Source organism: Accipiter gentilis, chromosome 2, assembly GCF_929443795.1.
Source record: "Accipiter gentilis chromosome 2, bAccGen1.1, whole genome shotgun sequence".
Classification (NCBI taxonomy): Eukaryota; Metazoa; Chordata; class Aves; order Accipitriformes; family Accipitridae; genus Astur; species Astur gentilis.
In genome coordinates, this window is record NC_064881.1 from 31,756,469 (window position 1) to 31,776,927 (window position 20,459).

The 20,459-nt window shown below is 40.4% G+C and overlaps 1 protein-coding gene across 4 annotated transcripts; it reads right to left on the reverse strand.

Moving 5' to 3' along the window:
* Positions 1–3,328: 3,328 nt before the first annotated feature.
* PABPC1 (poly(A) binding protein cytoplasmic 1) lies at positions 3,329–20,357 on the reverse strand. Of its 4 annotated transcripts, none has more exons than XM_049822001.1 (15): positions 19,587–20,357; positions 14,568–14,761; positions 14,346–14,461; positions 12,282–12,412; positions 11,137–11,231; positions 9,418–9,555; positions 9,227–9,322; positions 8,350–8,622; positions 8,107–8,200; positions 7,805–7,915; positions 6,763–6,917; positions 6,232–6,316; positions 5,918–6,048; positions 5,521–5,616; positions 3,329–3,770 (listed from the first exon to the last, which is right to left on the reverse strand). In XM_049822001.1, the coding sequence occupies exons 1-14, from the start codon at positions 19,777–19,779 to the stop codon at positions 5,524–5,526; spliced, it is 1,905 nt and encodes a 634-aa protein (XP_049677958.1). In that variant the 5' UTR covers positions 19,780–20,357; the 3' UTR covers positions 3,329–3,770; positions 5,521–5,523. The 4 variants fall into 4 exon arrangements, with proteins under 4 accessions (XP_049677958.1, XP_049677947.1, XP_049677977.1 ...); XM_049821990.1 differs by having other exon boundaries at positions 12,273–12,412; positions 19,587–20,356; XM_049822020.1 differs by lacking the exon at positions 19,587–20,357 and adding an exon at positions 18,890–18,911 and having other exon boundaries at positions 12,273–12,412.
* Between the last annotated feature and the right edge of the window lie 102 nt (positions 20,358–20,459).

Below are 20,459 nucleotides of genomic sequence, written 5' to 3' on the forward strand. Positions count from 1 at the left end.
TTGGGAAAGTAGATGGTGAATACAGTACCGTTCACCCATTCAAATTGCCATTCATTTCAGGAGCAGGCTTTTGGCTGCTGCTAAGCTCTGAAGCATTTTTGCTGTGGTTAGAATGGAAGAGAGGGAAGGACTGAAGGAATGAAATACCACAGCATTGGGCAAAATCAGCTTAGCACTGGGTGGCTGCAGGGTGGCAGAGGATCAGTGTAAGCCTCTGACACATGCTAGAGGGAACATGTGGCAGAAGGAGGTGACTGCCAGTTAGGCTGCATATTAACCGAAGGGAACAATGCTCTACCACTATTGAATAAATTGATTTTTCTGTGTGGTGCATTGTTTTACAGTAGTACTCTAAAGATACATTGTTAGAGGTACTAACAAACACATTGTTCACTATCTCGTAAGATTAAAGAAAAAAATAAGACATTGATTAAATGTCTGTGGTATACAGTGGGGAATTACCATGTAATCAAGAGTGGGAAGAAGTAAACCAAACCAGCCCAGGGTTTTGTTTTCTTAAGCCGTTGTGATCACCTCAGCAGAATTGCCTGTTTCCTTCCATCACAAAAGTTACCCAGGATTTCAGGTTGGTACAGATGCTAGTGCTTGACACACCCACAAAAATCTTCTACAGATCTGGAAGCACCCCTCTTTTCCTCCTTTTTCAGTTTCCCTCTCCCCCTTCCCCATACCCAAAAGGTTAAGTAACTTGCACATTCTTACAAAACACAAAAATTAGTTTGGTTGAACTCCAGCAGACTCGGTGAAGACACATTACCTCTTATCTAAGGAAACAAGCAGAAGTGCGGTGGGCTCTTGCTTTCCTGCTAGGGCCCTGAAACTCCTGCAAATAGTTAGGCCTTTATATCATCCTTTAGACCTCTCATTAAATATCATCCAATTCTTCAACATTTCTATTACAGTGCTAAGTATTTTTAGGTCTTTAAAACTGTCTCCAAAGCTTTAATGTTTTTATAGTCGACATTACATAAAATTAAGGTTGTACACTCAACCTCTTATCATGTACGTATCTTGTTTGAACCACCTCCTTCGTAGGATTTACCATCCAATTTCAAAAATTCTTATAGTCATACACTTCAGTGAGATTGCAAATTAAAGGCTAACCCAGTCTGCCTCCATCAGGGCAGGACTGAACATAAGAATTTGTACAAGCTTAACCTAATGCTTTTATAGTGAAGTGAGGGATTTTAAATAGGATTCATTTAAACCAAACCAATTTCACCTCTCCATACTAGGCTTATTTCTCAAATTCACTTAAGAGAAAAAAATCCAGTGTAAAGATCTTTGCACAAGGGGAAAAATAAGGCCACTCTTGATTTGCTTTTTTGTGGGACTTCAGAAAGCATACTGTAGGGCTTTAACACTGCAACAGGTCCAGAGAACACTGACATTCCCTGCCTCCCAACACGGATTTCAGAGAGCCTTCCAGAAAGAACTCACTAACCCCTTCCTGTGACTCCATAGAAAGCGTATCCTTTAAATACAGCAACTGGAGCCCAATGGATTGCAGTGGCTAAGGGTCATGCCTTCCTCCATGACTAACAGATCTTCGCGTCTTTCCCTCGTACCAGCCTGCCAGGTTTTTTCTTCTCTGTGAAAGGACATGCCATCTCCACTGCTTCCTTTCCCCTCCTGCATTATCAATTTTGATTAAGCAGCTTACAGAGCCAGTTATGGGCTAAACTGGGTAGAAAATGCCTCTCATATTGTGCAAGTCTGCACAAAGTACTCCCTTAAAGAAAGGGGGGGGGGGGGAAGCAAGGCAGCAACTGTAGGGTAACCCCTCTGTAGATGGACAGCTTCAATGTATCTGCTAACTTAGACAGTCAAAGTTTGTTTACAACAAAAGCTCTTGTTACTCTGTCTCTCTTGATTATTCATTTAACAGTTTTAATTCTGCAAAACTGTCAACCTCAGTAAGGTCCTGTAGCAAATTAAACAGCTCATGTGCTACTGTTGGCTCTTCTCACTTTTGCTGGCATTGGTCATTTGCTTGGATGCTCTTTTTAGTGACTAACACAGAAGCTGACCTGAAGGTCCTATCAGCCATGACTGAAGACAGAATTATTTCTATGGTATGGTACACCAGATCAGATTTAGATCCAGCAGGAATTTATTTTAAAAAGGCACTCCCTTTCCTATTTTTTAAATGACAGTCAAATATAAGGATGAACCAGGAAGGTCAGCTTTTGCAGGAAGCAGCAGATTCCTGGAGCCAGTAAGACTGCTGGAGTTATTTCACCATTCACTAATTTGATAAAAAAAGACATGAAATTTTGCATAAGCTCACAGTATGCAGAAATCTGTGACACATTACAACTGGAAGTTACTGAAAAGATCTTTGTGGTGCAGTGAAGTGGTGAATATTAAGTAATAAGGAACAGCATACCATTTCAGACCGCTTTCTCAGTTTTCAAATCTGCCAATTTAAAGTACCCTAATTGTATTCTTTTTCAGTAACAATTCCATTACCGAAGACCTAGCTGAGACTTTCAAAGTTGCCTCTGACAAGAAGGATTTATTCAGCACATTAAAAAACCCCAAATACAGCAAACCTAAAATTAAACCAATTGTTCGCTTACTAACAAAGGAAAAAACAAAAAGCTAACAGTAGCCATTCACTTGTTAAGAAACACAGCATCAGAAATATCCGACTCAGAGGATTAAGCAGTCCTGTCCACAGAAGGATTTTTACTGTGCAAAAAGCATAATCTTTTGGTTACTATGCATTCAATTTTCAATACCCTGAAGCCTCACCTTTTTTGTTCTAGGAATGCCTTGTGTTCATACCTTCATAGTAATGGAATTTTGCAACACTGTATTGCAGTCAATCCTTGCTCATTCACCTATATCCATACTACTCTGCCTCCATCTCGGGGTTCCTCAGCCATCTAAGGATGCAGCTGGAGACCTGTGTAGTGATTGTTCCTTCCACCAAAATGTGAGAATGAACACCACATGCAGGTGGTCAAATGGGATCATGTGTTATGTTAGGCAATTCCAACACAGGCCTTTTGTAGTAACATTTCTTACCAATATCTCTAGGTAGGGTATTTAAAGGTTTATTTCCAATTAGACAACAAGAGCTCAGACATCATGCTATTAAGGATTTAAAACCCAGATATGGATGTAGCTGCTCTTTTGACTTATTTTAATGCCTAAGTTTATATTATCAGTAACAGGTGGCTAAATGTAGGCTAATCTCTAGAAACTGCTGAAACATACTACGGAGCGGGATTCTAACTCAGCACACTCAATGACAACCTTATCAGAAGTACACCGTACAAAAGAAACTATCACAAGTAAATCAGTGTTTAAGGAATTTTTATTAAACCAAGAATTTTATAATCCAAATTACGTTTCTTTGCTCAGCTATCAATTCTCACTGTCAACTAAAACAGTGGTGATATTCTGAGCTTTTCCACAGTAAAGAATTACAAAATTAAAGAAAGGAATGCTTTAAATTTTTGTACTGTGCTGAAAATTCTTTTCCCCCGGGTTTATAAAACATTAATTTGTATTTTTTATTTTACTATTTTTTTTTAAATTTTAAATCAATAAGTAATCTAGGACTAGCATTTGTTTTGCTAGCCCTGGCGTTGCTCTGTACATAAGCTTCAAAGTTTCCTTTCCTTTTTTTATTTATTTTATATTTTGCAATGTTTTTCTCAATATTTAATAGTTTTTCCATGTTTAGATTTTTTTTTTCTTCGGTGAAGCGAAGTTCTAGATTGTAGTCCCGGATCGTTCTGCAAACGAAAACAATGTTGTTAGGTTTTGAAATCAAAGCAGCACCTTATATTTTCTCAAACGCTTTCTGCAACTGTAATCCTGACAGCACTTTGGGCATTCACAGCATCAATCATACCAAAGTTCTCTACAAGCAGTGTATGCTCACCAAGTAACTACACTAGCAGTATTTTCAATTTCCAATTACTAAAACATCACGGAGCGTACAGAGTAATGGTCTCAAAGTTTGAGCATCTTAGTTTAGGACAATCAACTTATTCAGCACTTCTTTATCCCCAGTGTGAAAGTGTCACTAGCAAAAAAAAAACAAAACACCCAACAGAAAAAGAAAAAGAAAGAAGTGTGGAAAAAAACATGATTTGAATTCTGCCTCCAAAAGGAAAGTTGCAGAAATGACAAGACCAAGAAAAAAGAAAATTAAGTAATCAAATGTTAAAGCAGTCATCTTCAACTGATAGCTATAAACGTGGAAACTAAGTTCATAGACAGGCAAAACCTAACTGGACTGAGTAGAGAATAGACTCCTGTATCATCCTCAATTCCACAACATTTTCCCCTTTCAAAATTATAAAGATACCACCTTTGCCTCTTCCTGTCATGCAAAATTAAGATACTAACCCCACAGAAGGCAATAAAGAAAATCAGTATTTGTCCTGGTTTCAGCTGGGATAGAGTTAATTGTCTTCCTAGTAGCTGGTACAGTGCTATGCTTTTGAGTTAGGTATGAGAAGAATGTTGATAACAAACACTGATGTTTTCAGTTGTTGCTAAGTAATGTTTAGTCTAAAGTCAAGGATTTTTCAGCTTCTGATGCCCAGCCAGCAAGAAGGCTGGAGGGGCACAAGAAGCTGGCACAGGATGCAGCCAGGACAGCTGACCCAAACTGGTCAGAGGGGTATTCCATACCATGTGATGTCATGCCCAATATATAAACTGGGGGAAGTGGGAGGATTGTTGCTCGGGGACTTACTGGGCATCAATCAGGGGGTAGTGAGCAATTGCACTGCGCATCATTTGTATATTCTAATCCTTTTATTATTACTGTTGTCATTTTATTAGTGTTATCATTATTAGTTTCTTCTTTCCTGTTCTATTAAACTGTTTTTATCTCAACCCATGAGTTTTACTTTTCCCAACTTTCTCCCCATCCCACTGGGTGGGGCGTGAGGGGAAGTGAGTGAGCAGCCGTGTGGTGCTTAGTTGCTGGCTGGGGTTAAACCACAACAGTATTTTAATTGACATTAAAGTTAAAATTCATCAAAAAGTGAAGTCAAGAGAGTATGTAGTTTAGTTTTTAATTACTGAATAATTTGGAATTTTGGCAAGTATATACAAATTGTAGTTTAAACTAGCAATTTCATTTCTAAGGAAAAACAGGGTTGGAGTATTGTTTTAAGGTTATTTCAATTCCAGAAGTTTCTCTTGAACAACAGTCAACAGTAGTGTCTGACAGAACTGGACATTTTTTGCACACATGCCTAAAACTAATTTTCGCTAAATATGCTGTTAAAAACAATGCTTTGATTCCAGCTAAATATGCAAGACAAAATGTCAGTAGCATTTACTAACCAAGAGCTACAGAACCGGACAACAGGCTTGAGCACGAAATTTGTTTACAACTGTGACCATAGCTGCTACTTTCTGTGGCTGCAAATGATACAGAGCCTGGAAGCATGCTGCTTACAAGGCCATGGACTAAGGACTGTTGCCCCACTCAACCCACAAAACTACAGTGCTCAGAAAACTTACTTATTAAACACTTGGAACCCCAGTGGGATTATTAACTGCCTTCTGAGCAGCCTCTTTAGCTTGGTGGGCTTGTAGTACGGCTACAGCTTCATCAACCTGTTAAGTAAAAAAGAAAAGTTAATAAAGGGAAGCTTAGTAATTTCTGTATATTTAAGTTAATGAAACAGTTTAAATTACATGTACAGACAATGCCTGCATTGTTAAAAAGAAAAGGGTAACATTACAGTTCCAGTTCATGCTAATATAAGTCACTGCCACCCTCTGAAAGAGGATATCCTAACTTCTTGCCCTGGGCCACTGTTGCACTGCTGCTACTCAACTGTGCCAGTATAAACATCTGCTAAATCAGTGTAGTCTTAATTGCTGATAAAACTAGGTAAGGCAAAAGTCCGCCTACCTTCGAACGAAGAGACTCAGGAGACTCGAGCATGTGGAGGAGTTCAGAGTTGTCAATCTCCAACAACATACCAGTGATCTTACCCGCCAGAGTAGGGTGCATGCTTTGAATGAGAGGAAATAGACGTTCACCTAGAGAGAAAAAAGCTTATCAGAGTGACAAATCTTATCTGACAAACACAGCCTAGATATAAGGGAAAAGGGAAACAAACACTTTGTTCTACTGCTAAAACCATTTATTCCACATTTTAAGATTGATGAAAGGGTACTTTGTTCTTCTGCTACAAGGAATAGAGAAAGGTATCATGTACATACCTAACATCTGCTTTTGTTCTTGTGGAGGGGCAGAAGCCAACATGGAAGCAGTCAAGGGTTCCTGACCTTGCACATGGACAGCAGGCTGCAAGTTAATTTAACACCATTTCAAAATTAAATTCTAGCTCATAATTAGGTGCAGCTTCAAACATCTAATGTTCCACAACTCAGCATAAACAATACCTACACTGTCAGAAACATGGAATAAATTACAACTAAGTCAATTTAATCAAATAGACCTGGTTAGAGCTGAGTGATGCTGAAGATTAGCATAAACCACTTCATTGTGGAGCAAACACAAGGAGAATTCAGGCTAAGGTATCAAGCAACTGGAAAATACAAAGTAACACAGGATCACATCCTGCCCCAGGTGAACTTAAAATATACTTAAAACCCCAAGGCTATAACTCTGCTGCCACACTGCAGAGCCTGAATTCTAGAATAACAAAGACAACTCAATCATAAGTGCCCCCCTCCTTCCTCTGCAAAAAACACTAGCAGAAGCATGGACCAGTTCCTAAAATGACATACCTGCTGCATAGCGACCTGTGGCTGTGTATTAAGATGCTGCTGAGGATTACGAACACCTGCAGCATATTTGTATTGTGGTACTGTGCGTACAGCAGGAGTAGCTGCAGTAGCTGCTGCTGCAGGACGTGGACCCATTGTTTGTGTTGATGTATTAGCTGAAAAAATAATATAATTCCATATGTATTTGGTTTTTTTATTTAGCCCACACTGTACAAGCTACAAGAAGAAAAACAAAAACCACAAAAACCCCCCACCAAAAATCAAACCAGCCCAAACAGAATATCTAAATTAGGTACTGTATTATAGATTCATCTTAGTAGTATTGTCAACTGTCACACCACTGGTCATATCTAAAGGTTCAAAGCTCAAAATTTACTGGACGTTACTTTCCAGTCATTTCACTAATGAATTGCTTTTCTTACACGCTATTGAAAAAAGATTTGTGAGAAAACATTCACTTTGAGTACTAATTTAATTGCATCCTAACCTCAAAAGACATTTGATTTCCTGAGCACATTACACCAATAGTAATCCTAAAAAAAAGATACTTTCATGAAGTAGATCGCTAAAAAATACTACTGCCTAATACATTCTGAGAGAATTAAGACTCCATTATAATAAATTCTGGTTCATTCAGTGATGTGCAGCTTCTCCATACATGATACTGGCTCACAGTATTTTATGACAAAATAATAAGAGCTAAAATTCTATCATCTCGGTATTTCTACATGCAACCTATTATTACAATTGCCACAATGATGTTTAGAAATGGCAGAAGCTGTCGTCATACAGTATTATTAAAATGCACACTAAAAGAAGAACTGCTTCATGCTAAAGAAATGGGACCACAGCAGGAGTCTTTGCTGGGACAATAGTTACAGCAACTACTAGAAGGTGATACCAGCTTACTCATGTAGTAAGAGCCAGAAAAGGAGGGAAGTGTTGCCACATGTGATATTGAACTTACAAATGCTTTTGAGAGATCATTCTGAATCAGCAAAATTAAAAAATGTCTAACACAGTTGTCATAAATGAAACTCACCAACACGTTGTGTTGACATGACTCGTGGAACTTGTGAAGAAGCTGGTCTCATGGTACTAAATGGTGGTCTGGGTGCTGCTGGGCGGATAGCACCAGGCATGTTTTGGAATGCTATGTGTTAGAGAAAATACATTAAATTAGATGCTGAAACACTGAATGGTGAAGAGAATTCAGAAGTAATACCACTAACATGACAAAGAGAAGACTGATACTGTAATGCCATGAAAATGTACTTAAAAGTGCAAAGGTAAATGCTATGGAGTTTACCGCAATCACTGGAAAGAGGTAAAGAAGTGACTTACGATGAGGTCTGGCACCCTGAGCAGTCCAGCGAGGACTAGGTCTAGCAAGTTGAGCAAGTTGATTAGTAGGATAGTATGCAGCACGGTTCTGAGTCTGTCAAATACAAAAACATTGTGTAACTTTGTTACCTTTGAAGGGCATGCTGAACAGTCCCTCACCTTTCTGCTAAGAAATTAGAATGCTGAAATTATGCAGATTTTATACACAGTACAAAACATTCAGTTACTCATCTGCATACATACCTGTGGGATAGCTGCCATGAAGTAACCTGAAGGAGGTGCTGGCTGGTAAGGGTTGATTACAGGATTAGGTACTGCTCTTACACTTGCCATTCTCTGCATATACTGGTTGGTGAGGTGAGCTTGGCGCTCTTCTTTACGCTGGGCTAGAGCTACATATAATGGTTTAGTAGCCACAATTCTACCATTCATTTCTGTGACAGCTTTGGTGGCTTCTTCTGGTGATGAAAAGCATACAAATCCAAATCCTTTGCTGCGGCCACCTTCCATCATGACCTGTAATTAATTAATTAATAGCTGTTTACTGAATACAGATGACAACCTCACTGAAGTCACAATGAGCACACTATTGTACTGAAAAGATGTAGTTTTTCTCACATCAATATCAGCATTATTTCAGTTTATTTTGGACTTGATGATCTTAGAGGTCTTTTCCAAACTTAATGATTCTATTCTATTTTATATACAAAGAAATCTATAGATAGACTCAAGACTCTTGATTTCATGCAGATTGAGATCTAGCATTTTTTCTGTGGCATAAACACATCACAAATATGGTTCAAGGTCAGGTTGGACAGGGCTCTGAGCTACCTGATCGAGTTGAAGACATCCCTGCTCATTGCAGGAGGGTTGGACTAGATGACTTTAAATGTCACTTCCAACCCAAACTATTCTATGATTATTTCAAGAAAGGATGATCACATGCATTTAACCCGAGATGTACAATAATCAAAAAGCAGATGTCCACATATATAATATATAGTAGCAGTGGTAAGTGACTGGGTCACATCTGTTAAGTCAATGACATAAATCACTCTTCCTTGGTGAAGGACCACTGTTCATTTTCAAAGAAAGGATGAGGACAATCTGCAAACTTTACCTTTGCACTAGTGATTGTACCAAATGGGGAGAATTCTTTTCGAAGACGCTCATCATCAATCCCATCATCAAGATTTTTGACGTAAAGGTTTACACCCTAAAAAAAAGTCAAGTTATTTTTGAAAGCAAATGGTCTGTGTAAATATAAAAATATCACAGAATACAGTTAGTCCTCTTGAACTGAAACTGAACCTGGTATCTGGTGATCCTGTCCTGCTTCATTTGTTCAAACTTGCGCTTCAGCTCCGTCTGTCTTTCCACCTTTTTCTGAGCCCGGCCAACATAGATTTGTTTCCCATTGAGCTCTTTCCCATTCATCTCATCTACAGCCTTCATTAATAAAGAAAAGGTTAGCAGTGCTTTGTATTCTGGTGTTTTTCAGGCATACAAAAAAATGTAATTCAAATACAGAAAGTTACATAAGGATTCCAGAAAAAGAGCCAATCCACCTAAAATATCACCGGCTGAAACAAAATACCCTGAGACTTTCTGCTTAAAGTAAAATGGAAATGGCTTTCTGTGTGCTTCTGCCCAGTTAAAGTAACAACGGATGCAGAAAACTTTTCTTATGTGAAGTTGGAGAAAAAAACAACCAACAAATCAAGTCACATAATGAAGCACTATTTCTCCAGCCCTACCTCGCTAAAGGTAGAGAAAAGAAAGCAAATTAAGTTGAAAAGCTTGAATTCACAAACCTGACTTCTGTTTTTAAAATTAACATCTCAAACTGTAGTATCTACCAGATTTTCCTATACTATATGTTAAGCTACAGCTGGCATATACAGCTTTTTTTTTTTTTTTAAATTTTTATTCTTTCATTAAATAAATAAAGAGTATGAAAATACAAACTTTTTTCCTTTATGCTGTTTTGAGTTACAACTATTAAGATGTGAAAACTCTGGTACAGATTTACTCAATTAATTTAAAACCAGAAGTTACCAGTTGTGACTTCTTGTATTTTATACCTTCATGATCAAAGCCATTAAACACATACTTACTGAGATACTAGAATTTTATGTTACTTAAGACACCCAAAATGTGATCCTGACTACCACAAGAGAAACAATTCATCAATGAATGTATGCAAGACTGAACTATGTAGATGTAAGACAGACAGGATTTGTTCTAATCTCTTGCTTGTACACTTGCAGCACTGACAAATCACCAAAATGCCTTTTGAAAAGCAAACTTTGTTTGTTGCCCTGATTTGTTCTGTGCCGAGTTTTTCTCCTGATGCTATGTCCCTAATGCCACAGTGAACTGACACATCAAAGCAACCAGCTGATAAAGAATTAAGTTATACAGCATACTGGCATGTTATAGATATATACACAAATTAAAAGGAACCTTCTTCCAAGTTACTCTTAAAAGTAACAGCAACATCACAGGGGTCTATAACTATTTTCTTACAGCTGTGCCAAACATGCTCCATAAAACTAATAGCTTTCCTGCTGACTTTGCAGTGCTGAAGTTTGAAAACACAATCCTTTCTGCCTTGCACAAATGTTTTGTGCAACCAAATTGGATCCAATGATTCATCTGGGTTTTGCAGAGATGTAATAATTTTCTATGCTTGTATGGTGCCCAGCATGAGGGAGTCCAAATCTCATCAAGACCTTTAAGCCCACCTACAACAGGTTTTTAAATTATTCAAGATTCCCCATTTCTACACTAGTTCCAGCTGTCTCAGAGTATCTTAACAGGCTCCTCAAACCAACTGATATTTGCTCATAGGAAAGCATTCTAAATGACAGAAACTATGCTAAGTCATTTAGGAAGCAGACACCTGGTTTTGCAGTGTCCTTGACCAATTAAAAACCCTTAATGAATTCCAAGATTTCAAATCACTCAATGAAACATATTATTTGGGTCTCAGTTATAGGATTCCTAAAATGAAGTCCAAAAGCTTACTTTTTGGGCATCTTCATGTCTTTCAAAACTAACGAAGCCAAAGCCTTTGGATTTTCCGCTCTCATCAGTCATAACTTTCACACTTAGGGCAGGACCTAAAAAGAGAATGAAATACTTAGGCTTCGTATACAGAGTGTGTTCCCTTCACATTTTGAACATCCTGCTTAGAAGTCTTAATATTTAGTTTGTTTCACTTGTATTACAAAGGACTTCTGCACCAGTAATAGTATCTAGTAAACATCAGCCATTAATATAAAATTGCCCTGATGCTGAACTTCAGCCATTATCGCTGAAGTCTGCCATGCTGAATTTCTCTCCTACTATATTTTCAACCAAAAAGGGGTAGGAATTTCATCTCAAAGTGAACAAAACTGTTTTTCTCATTAAAAATCACAACACTTAAAAAGCATTAGTGCTTCCATCCTTTGAAACGGGTATTGAAAGCCAGAGAGGAGGTCTTTCTATTAGGTATGTGCTTCACCATTTAATCCTGGTGAAAGGCCATCTCAGTTCAACAATTCCAAACCTTTGAAAAACTGTACTTCAAGGACTCAACTGAGACAGATATTAGCAGCTAAATTCGCTATCATTTCAACCATGATACTTCAGTAGTGGAAAGGTCTTTCCTGTAAATGCTGCTTAGGGTTGCTAACTCATATTCAAGGCTTTGTCTTGTTTTACATGATATCCACTGGAGAACAGCAAAAACATGGAGGAAATAAAATAATAATAATGATAAAAAAAGCTGAGGCTGAGATGTGCCCTAGGAACCAGTATAAGAATCTGTAACTGAATTACAGAGTTTGCCATTTCCTATTTTGATGGTGACACATCATACGCATTACTAGATCATCATCATATGCCTGCCATAATTTTGCCCTGTGCGTAACTGAGGACCAAGACAGAACCAAATAGCTTGCCAATGGAAGTGTAGTGAATTCATAACATCAATCTGTACTAAAATGGAAAACACTTCTATTTGCAACTTAAAAAAATTTGCAGAACCTTTTTAATTTTTTAACTCAACATTACACAGCCAGCTGATTCCTTGTATTATAAGGCACTGTACAGATACCATATAAGAAGTAAGCTGATGTTCACTCATGTTTATATAAACTTGAAGCTTAAGACATTACCAAACTTGCCAAAGAGTTCCTTAAGTCTCTCATCATCCATGTCTTCTCCAAAATTCTTGATGTAAACATTGGTAAATTCCTTTGCCCTGGCCCCAAGCTCTGCCTCACGTTCCTTGCGGGATTTAAACCTTCCAACAAATCTAATTGCAGGAGAACACAATAGTGTAGGTTAAAGCAAGTCTGTCAAGGTTTAAAAATTTATTTTAATCCTCTGGCATCATATTTTATTCCTAAATAGTCTCATTGTTCATTATAGGCATGAAATTATTTAGCCAAAATATTTAGGCTAAAACTCCATTGGAAAAACAATTTCACTATCCTTTGCTACATCAGTGTACTTATCACAGTAAGTAGCATAAAAATGCTTTCAAGCCATTGGCGAGATTGTTCACTCTTATGAAACGCCTTTGACAATGGGAGCTGGACAATGGGAAGGAGTACTAGGTAAAGTGGCTAAACAGAAATTCTAGATATCAGCATAATCTCTCTGCCATACTAAAAACTTGGCAGCCTTAAAGCAGTTACCATTCTCCACTCCTGTTTTTAAGCAAGGGATATTTAACTAACCTGCCCAACTCCCTTACACACCTTTCCAGTCAGTATCAAAGCAAGACTTTTGTCTGGTTTGGCGTTTGTTTTTTTTTTATTTTGGGGGATTTTTTTTTTCCCCTGAGTTGTTTGTTTTTTGGTTGTTTTTTTAAAGGCATAGAGAAATAAAAAGTTCAACTTGCTCTTTAGTCAAATACCATTGCAAATTGGCTGGGAACACCAAAGGTCAGTTCATACCATCAGAGAAAGAACAGAAGCTGAACGCAACACTCTGCAACCCAAGGAGCTGCTCCAGTACAGACGTTATGTGGCTAACACTGATTGTAGTAGACTTTTGCTCTCAAATTTTATTGTATTGTCCAACTTTATAGTTCCAAATCTGGCAAATTCAATAAAGTAGCATACTATAACTCAACATTTTCTTAAACTTTGACAACTTCACCCAATTTATAGTAACCAAGGATAGTAAGAATGATAGTGAAATGTGTTCAGCAGATTTTGGTAGTAAGTGAAGTACTTTAACTCACTTTTAAAAGCCTAGCCTGAATAGAAATTCAAAAGCGAAATTAACTCTTATGATGTATTTTACTGAACAAAGTTTATGTAAATCATGTGCTTCTGCGACTACATGCCGACCTTTTTTTACTAATTTAAAAAGGTTGTATAAAGATGGAAGATGAGTAAAAACATCCACAGTGTGCCAGTCAAACACAGAACAAGCAGGAAAACTAAAGTTTCAAAATATATGTCCTCCCTGTACATGGCTTGATCCATCCATCTCTACATGTAAAAATAATCCATGATGGTAAGCTGATGCCAATTTCTGTTATCCTTTTTCCAAATCCTCTCAAGTATTTACAGAGCTATTCTTTTGCAACTATGCCAAATACCATAATGATCCCTTAGGCATAGCTGTGAGGCACACTCGCCCCGCCCCCAAGCCTAGATATCACTAACCAAGTAGCCAAATAACTTTTTTTCCCTACAGTATATAACAATGATAATTTTTAAAACATTAGGTTTCTGTATGTTTTATTTTCCATTGCTATTTCCTAGACCTGCCTATTAACAGACATTCATAGAAAAACATTAGTGTAATCCGACTGCTATTCAGGACTAACTCTAGAGCTTCAAGTTTCATCCAAAAAATGGATAACGTACCTATCTCACAACTTTTATAAAGGAAGCATTATTCAGAATACACCCAAAAGATTGTATTCTATCACAGACTAGTAAGATCAGAAAACCAGAGGAGTTCCCAAATCCTTGTTACAACATCGACTTTTAAGACAACTAATAACAATGTTTTCCCCAGAGTGCATTATTAGCCTTTTCTGACCTTACTCTGCCTTTAGAATGCACAGGTGATACAACTCGCAGTATTCCTAGCACTAAAATTCTAAATCCTCTTTAAAATAAGAAATTTTTAGAACAACCTGTCTTTTCTAGGTAAACTTTAAGTATTTGTCCGCTGTAAAATGAATTTCAGTCTGTTGATCCCCAACTATGTATTTGTGTACTTACACTTTGCGGTCATTAAGCAGCATACCATTCATTTTTTCAATAGCTCTTTCTGCAGCTTCTTGTGTCTCAAAATGTACAAATCCATAACCCTTGGATCCATTTTCATCACATACCACCTATTAAAGAAAAACCCTGTTGTAACACCCATGGAATGTTTCCAGTGTAAATTGAGGGGGGGGAGGTGTGTCAAACCATTAAGTGCACCAATAATTTTCCACTAACCTTACAAGATAGGATGTTTCCAAAAGCAGAAAACGTGTCATATAAAGCTTTGTTATCAATTGATTTGTCCAAGTTTTTGATGAAAATGTTTCCTACACCGCTTTTGCGTAGAGACGGATCGCGCTGAGACCACATGATGCGCACTGGTTTGCCTTTAATGACATCGAAGTTCATGGTATCCAAAGCTCGTTCAGCTGGAAAAAACATCATGGAATTAGTAGGAAATGCTAAAGTTATTGTAATAAGCACACAAATAGCATTTGAAGTACAATTCTTCATAAAATTGTTACTATTTTAAGTCCAGCACCACCACCAAGAAGCAAACCCAAACCTCCAATGTAAATAAACCCCACTCCTGTTTATGCAAGTAAAAACTGGCAAAAACTCCTCAGCAAAAGCCACACTTAGGAAGAAGCACAAGTCAGCTGAACAAGCTGTAAAAATGCCAGTAGCCTAAGGGATTGGACCCCACTGCGAAAAGACGGGACGGTGACAGGAGAAAAATCTATCAAGTGATGACAATTACGACTTACTCCACAGGAGGAAAAGTTTTAACATTTGTGAAATTCAGCTGGCCACTCCCACATTGTGCAGATGCATATTGTATCAATAAAAATGCTTTTAGGGGTACAGCTTGTGCCTATATGAGGCCTTTTGCAAACACTAACATAAGAACTCCTAAATCACCAATACCCCTAAATTGACAAGATTTCTTTGCTAGGTGGAGTTCAAGCCTGGTTCAGGCAGCTGTTCCACACAACTCCTTCCTTAGCGACAAAAAAAGATCTGTGATGGACTTCTGGGCAAGGGACAGTTCAAAGAGATTTAAAACTACTACTTAATTTTGAAATCTGAAATAAAGTATATATTAAAAGCTCATGATGAAATATATGTAAGCTCAACGAAGGAGCAAGTGTTAAAACAGCAAAATGAAGTAAGCAGGTTTTATTACTCCAATGGAGCAGTTTTTCCAGTAGAACTCCATAACTAACTTTTCAAAGCCTGAATTCTAGATCTCGGTGTATTTAGATAGGGAGGTATCAAGACTTCTTCAGTTTTCATACGTCCCTTCAAAGCAACAAGACATGTCTGTGATGTTTTAAGTCAACAAGGTATTTAAGCAAGAAAGAGCAACAGTTCTCAAGTATGGCAGACTTATGATCTCCTACATTAGCCCCTTTTCATCATTGTTCCTGTAGGTCTGGAAGAACACTGAAAAAAGTCCCAGTAAATAGCTGAAGTCACACCTGTTGGTACTAACTCGCTTCACTGCAATATGCACATAGCAGAGCAATGTGATGCTAACAAGACCAAAATCGGTTTAGTATTAGTTCAAAAACAGTAACCATGCCAGTTATTTGCTTTTCTCAGGAGAAGGACTAAGGGCCAACCACATTGTGAAAAGCCCTATGTTTTTGTTCTTTAAGTGCTGTTTTTATCTTTAGCTATGTTGTTGGATATCATGGCCAAAGAAAATCTGCAATCAGCCTCTGGTTCAGCTGGTACACCACGTTTTATGTCCCTTCTTGCCACGTTTTCAGATTACAAGTGAAATGTGAAGATTATATTCTCTGAAAGACATCTGTAGAAGTTAACGAGACAGACGTCTAACATTTGCTTGTAAAAAAAATTAAAAAATCTATTGATACTATTGCCATATTCACATGACACTAGCAAGTCAACTGATTTAGGCCAAAGCCACAAAAAATATAAGCATTGCCACTCTTTTAAATAAGTTAACAAAGCTTTCACAAACTTTAATATAAATTAAACAGGAGAGAAAAGACAACTGAGATACTGATAGTGAGAAACAAAAGCATTGGAAGGCATTACATTACAAAAGGGGGGGGGGGGGGGGGTAGATGGCCAAAAAAAATAAGAACTGTGGATATCAGACTGGCCACAGCAGAAACATCTAAGGCTTTGGTATTGCCCTGGAAGTCATTGGAATTATTACTGCCAGCACCAGCAAAAGTGCCAGCAACAAACAGTTCATTATTTCCAGAAGTAGTAACAGGGCTTCCTTTACTAGAAAAGAGGCTTTTCTAGTGCATGCTAATTGCTTCTAGAATAATCCTGACACTCCTCAAAAATGTGTGTTCCTGGACACGTTTCCCAATCGTCTGACTCAAAGTGGGTCCATACTAGCCTTTGCAAGCATTACCACCCTCAACTAATAGTCAGCACGTATCTTAGACCGACGCAATTTCTCCACAAAGCCAAGGACAGCATGGAAACCTTCAACAGCTCTCCTCACCTCTTCTATAGACCAGAAGTACAAGAAATGTCATTCCACAACAGATATTAAAACATTACGAGAATACATCTGCAACCAGGTACAAGCTACTCTCGTTAAAATTCACTTACTAGTACAACTGGCTTACTTTCATGCCGTTTCAGCCATAAAAGGCTGCGAGCTAGTTTGCAGGAGGCCATTCCATTCAGCAGTTAACTTGTTACCAAGTGGACACACCTACCCATGCTGTACTTTTGCTGATTGTGCTGGAGCTTTTGTGGAGTGAGTCACCAGTTCCCATTTTAGTCGTGAGCAACTGGACAGTCCACTTTAGTAACAATTTCAAAATCACAGGGAATACACACTTAATACTAAACTGTGCTATACCTACAGAGCAATAGCTATAAATAAACAACCTCTCAAAACATAACCATTCAAAAAATCTGAAGGGAGAAGTGCAGTTTCAGATTACTCAAGAATATTTCTAGTTTAGTGATTAAACAAGATTGACTGGGTTTTACTCCGGACTATGACTCAAATTCAGAAAAGTCACAACTTTGAAATGTGCGCATACCTCGCAAATGTGTCATCAGGCCTAATTAGTTTTTGGAAGAGCTTTGAGATCCCTAGTTTACAGACAGCTGGTAACGTCAAACACACCTTCAAAGATGTTTTTCAAAACCCGAGCTAGTTGTTACTAGCTGTTTAATAAGCATAGCCTGACATGTAGCTAAGAATTAGGCCAAACCAAGAAAAGGCAGATAGTTTGGAATCAAAATTAAACCACTGTTACTGTAAGAGTAACCATTCATCCTCAGACCTCCTATTTCAAGGTTTCAGTAAATGGATAGAATGATCTATGGGGAAAAAAACACAAACCAACAAACAAAACCAACAGATCAGCAAATGCTTTCTAGGTATTTGCCAAGAACATCGAATTCTAAAAATGTTGCAAAAGTATTTTCACACAATATCATTGAAGTATATTTTAAACACGTGCTTCCAGATACGTGCCAGATGCAAGTTTGATACAGATGAGAAATACTTTTAGCTGAACTGGACTAGGCGTAGAATAAAATATGCGTGCTTCCCAAAGTCTGAAAAATACTTGTAACATTTGGATGCTTGTAACAGCATTTTTGTAAGAGGCACATTCTAAAACTCTGAATGCAAGCACTGCTCAGGTGAAAGAGCTGTATTCGTTCCCGCATCTGACAAATGAGAAACTAAGTCACAAAACATAGGGTTGAACAGATTGCTCAACTAATGACAGTGATAATGCCGGTCCTTATAGAATTCTGTCATTAGAAAGGAGGAGAAGCATTTGAATCACCTTCAACTTCTGCCTTGACATTATCATATCACAGTACTGAGCTGTGCTAACTTCTTATTCTTCTTTTTGAGTAAGCCGTACCATAGGTTTTTATCGAAGGAAAGCAAAGTGTGTTAAAACAAGCATTCAGACTGCCTCATCCTAAACAATGGCTGAATAAATTAAAAGCTCTCTGAAGCGAGGGAGCTGATAACAGGTGAAATATCTGCCTATTAAAAAGATGAGACAGTAGCTTTTACCTCTTACATACAGATATCATCGGTACACCAAAGTCTGATCTGATAATGGCTATATACTAAAGCCAATTTTGAAAGCCAGTTAATCTAATTGCTTGGAAAGTTTGTAATTCGAATCTCTCGCTTTCATACACTTGAACATAAACCCATTATAACAGAAAGCTGTGTACTTGAAATCAAATATGTTCTAGCTGGCCGAATTATTTTTTTCTTTTAATTAAAACTTAGAACCGGCCACAGGTTTGGTTCTTTTATCGAAACACCCCCCACGTGAACAAGCCGGTTTGCCAAACTCAGCAAAAGCATGACCAGAACTACGTGGAAAGTTTCTTTACTGATGCAACTTTAGAGAACCGGCAACACGTCGTGTAAAGCAAGTTTAATAAAAACACGACTTGGGAAACACAATGCCGGAGAGTTCGCCGCAAAGAGAAAGGGACCAGAACGCAGCTTGCTAGACGCAGAGCAAAAGCAAAGGAGGCCCAAGTGATTTCACCCCCCCCTACATGTGACAGACCTGCCGCGGTGTTTTAACGTGTGACGCTTTGGCCTGTGCTTCGACCGGACGTCTGTGGAACTACCACACCACCCTGCTACGTCCTACTTCCTTCTTACGGCCTCTTAATCACGCACACGCACCCAGCTCCTGCGTAGTTATTAAGAGGTGCTAATGACTATGATGTTTTCTTCGAGCTAGCCTTCATCTCGGATTCCCGATGCGGCCGCGCCGGCCTGTGGAAAAGCCGCCTGCACGCCCACACCCTCCCCGCGGCCGCCTGGGCCCCTTCCCCTTCCCCGAGGCCCCGCGTCGCCTTTCGGTTCCCGGCGGCGGGGCGCGGAAGCGCTTCGGCCCCCCCCCACCACCCCCGCTCCCCGCCCGCCCGCCCCTTCCCCGCCACGAGGCGCGGGCGGCCCCAGGCCGCGTGTCAGCCAGCGGCGGCCCCGTCGCAAACTTCCCCCCACACACCCCGCACGGCGCCAAGTTTGCCCGCGTCCCGGCAACACCGACGCCGGCCCCGGGCGGGGAAAAATGGACGCGGGGCGGCAGCGGCCGGGGTGGAGGGGGCGCGGCGGCCGCGCCGAGCCCTGGTGGGGGCGGGGGAGGAGAAACATGGCTCCTCCGCCGGCGGCCGCCCCGGCTCTCCTCCCCTCAGGCCGCCTCGCACCGCCGACCCCCCCCCCCCCCCCCCTCCCGCCGCGGCCCGGCCACTCACCGTCGGCGGGCTGCTGGAAGTTGACATAGGCGTAGCCGAGCGACCGGCGGGTGATCATGTCCCTGCAGACGCGGATGGAAAGGATGGGCCCGGCGGGGCTGAACTTCTCGTAGAGCATGGCCTCCGTCACGTCGGGGTGCAGGTCCCCCACGTAGAGGGAGGCCATGGGGTAGCTGGGGGCGCTGGGGTTCATCCTGCCGCCGTCTCCCGGCGCGGGAGGGCAAGGGGGGGGGGGCGCTGACGAGGCGAGGAGGCCGCGGCGGCCCGGCGGTCCGTGAGGGCAGGGGCCGGCGGTGGTGGCGGCGGCGGCGCGGGGGAGGGGGCACTCCGGAGGCGGATTCGAAACTTAACGGCTGCGGGAGGCGGATGCGCGGCGGCGGCTAGGGGCGGGGGGGTGGTGTCTGGCTCACTCCGTGCCGGGCCTGGCGAAGGTGGTGGCGGCGGCGGCTGCTGCTGCTGCTGCTGGCCTCGGCGGGGGTCGGGTTCGCTCTTGTGTCTTCTCTCGGCTGCGCCGGGTCCGGGGGCTTCGCTTCACCGGGTTATTTTATATCAAACCGGCCGGTTGCAGAAGGTTGACGGGAGGTGGAAGAGGGAAGGGTTATTTTTTTTAAAGGTTTTTTTAGGATTTTTGGATTTTTTTTGGCTTTTTTAATATTTTTAGTAATAAATGGTGCGGCGGGGCCGGGCCGGCGTGTCCGGGTGTCCGGAGCACACGCACTGCGCACACAGCTCCGACGGCGGCCGGGGGACAAGGGGGAGGCCGCCGCCCCGGCCGCGCACTATATATACCCGCCCCGCCCCCACCCGCCCCCACCGCACCGCACGCCACGCACCGACAGCACGCACCGCGCAGGCGCCGCCGCGGGCGAAGGC

Excerpts from the sequence above, each read along its gene's own strand:
- PABPC1 (XM_049821990.1), bottom strand. The coding sequence starts at position 19,779 with ATGAACCCCAGCGCCCCCAGCTACCCCATGGCCTCCCTCTACGTGGGG. Across the intron at positions 14,762-19,586 it reads CTTCCAGCAGCCCGCCGACG|CTGAACGAGCTTTGGATACC; the intron begins GTGAGTGGCCGG and ends TGTTTTTTCCAG. Across the intron at positions 8,623-9,226 it reads GTACAATCACTAGTGCAAAG|GTCATGATGGAAGGTGGCCG; the intron begins GTAAAGTTTGCA and ends AATTAATTACAG.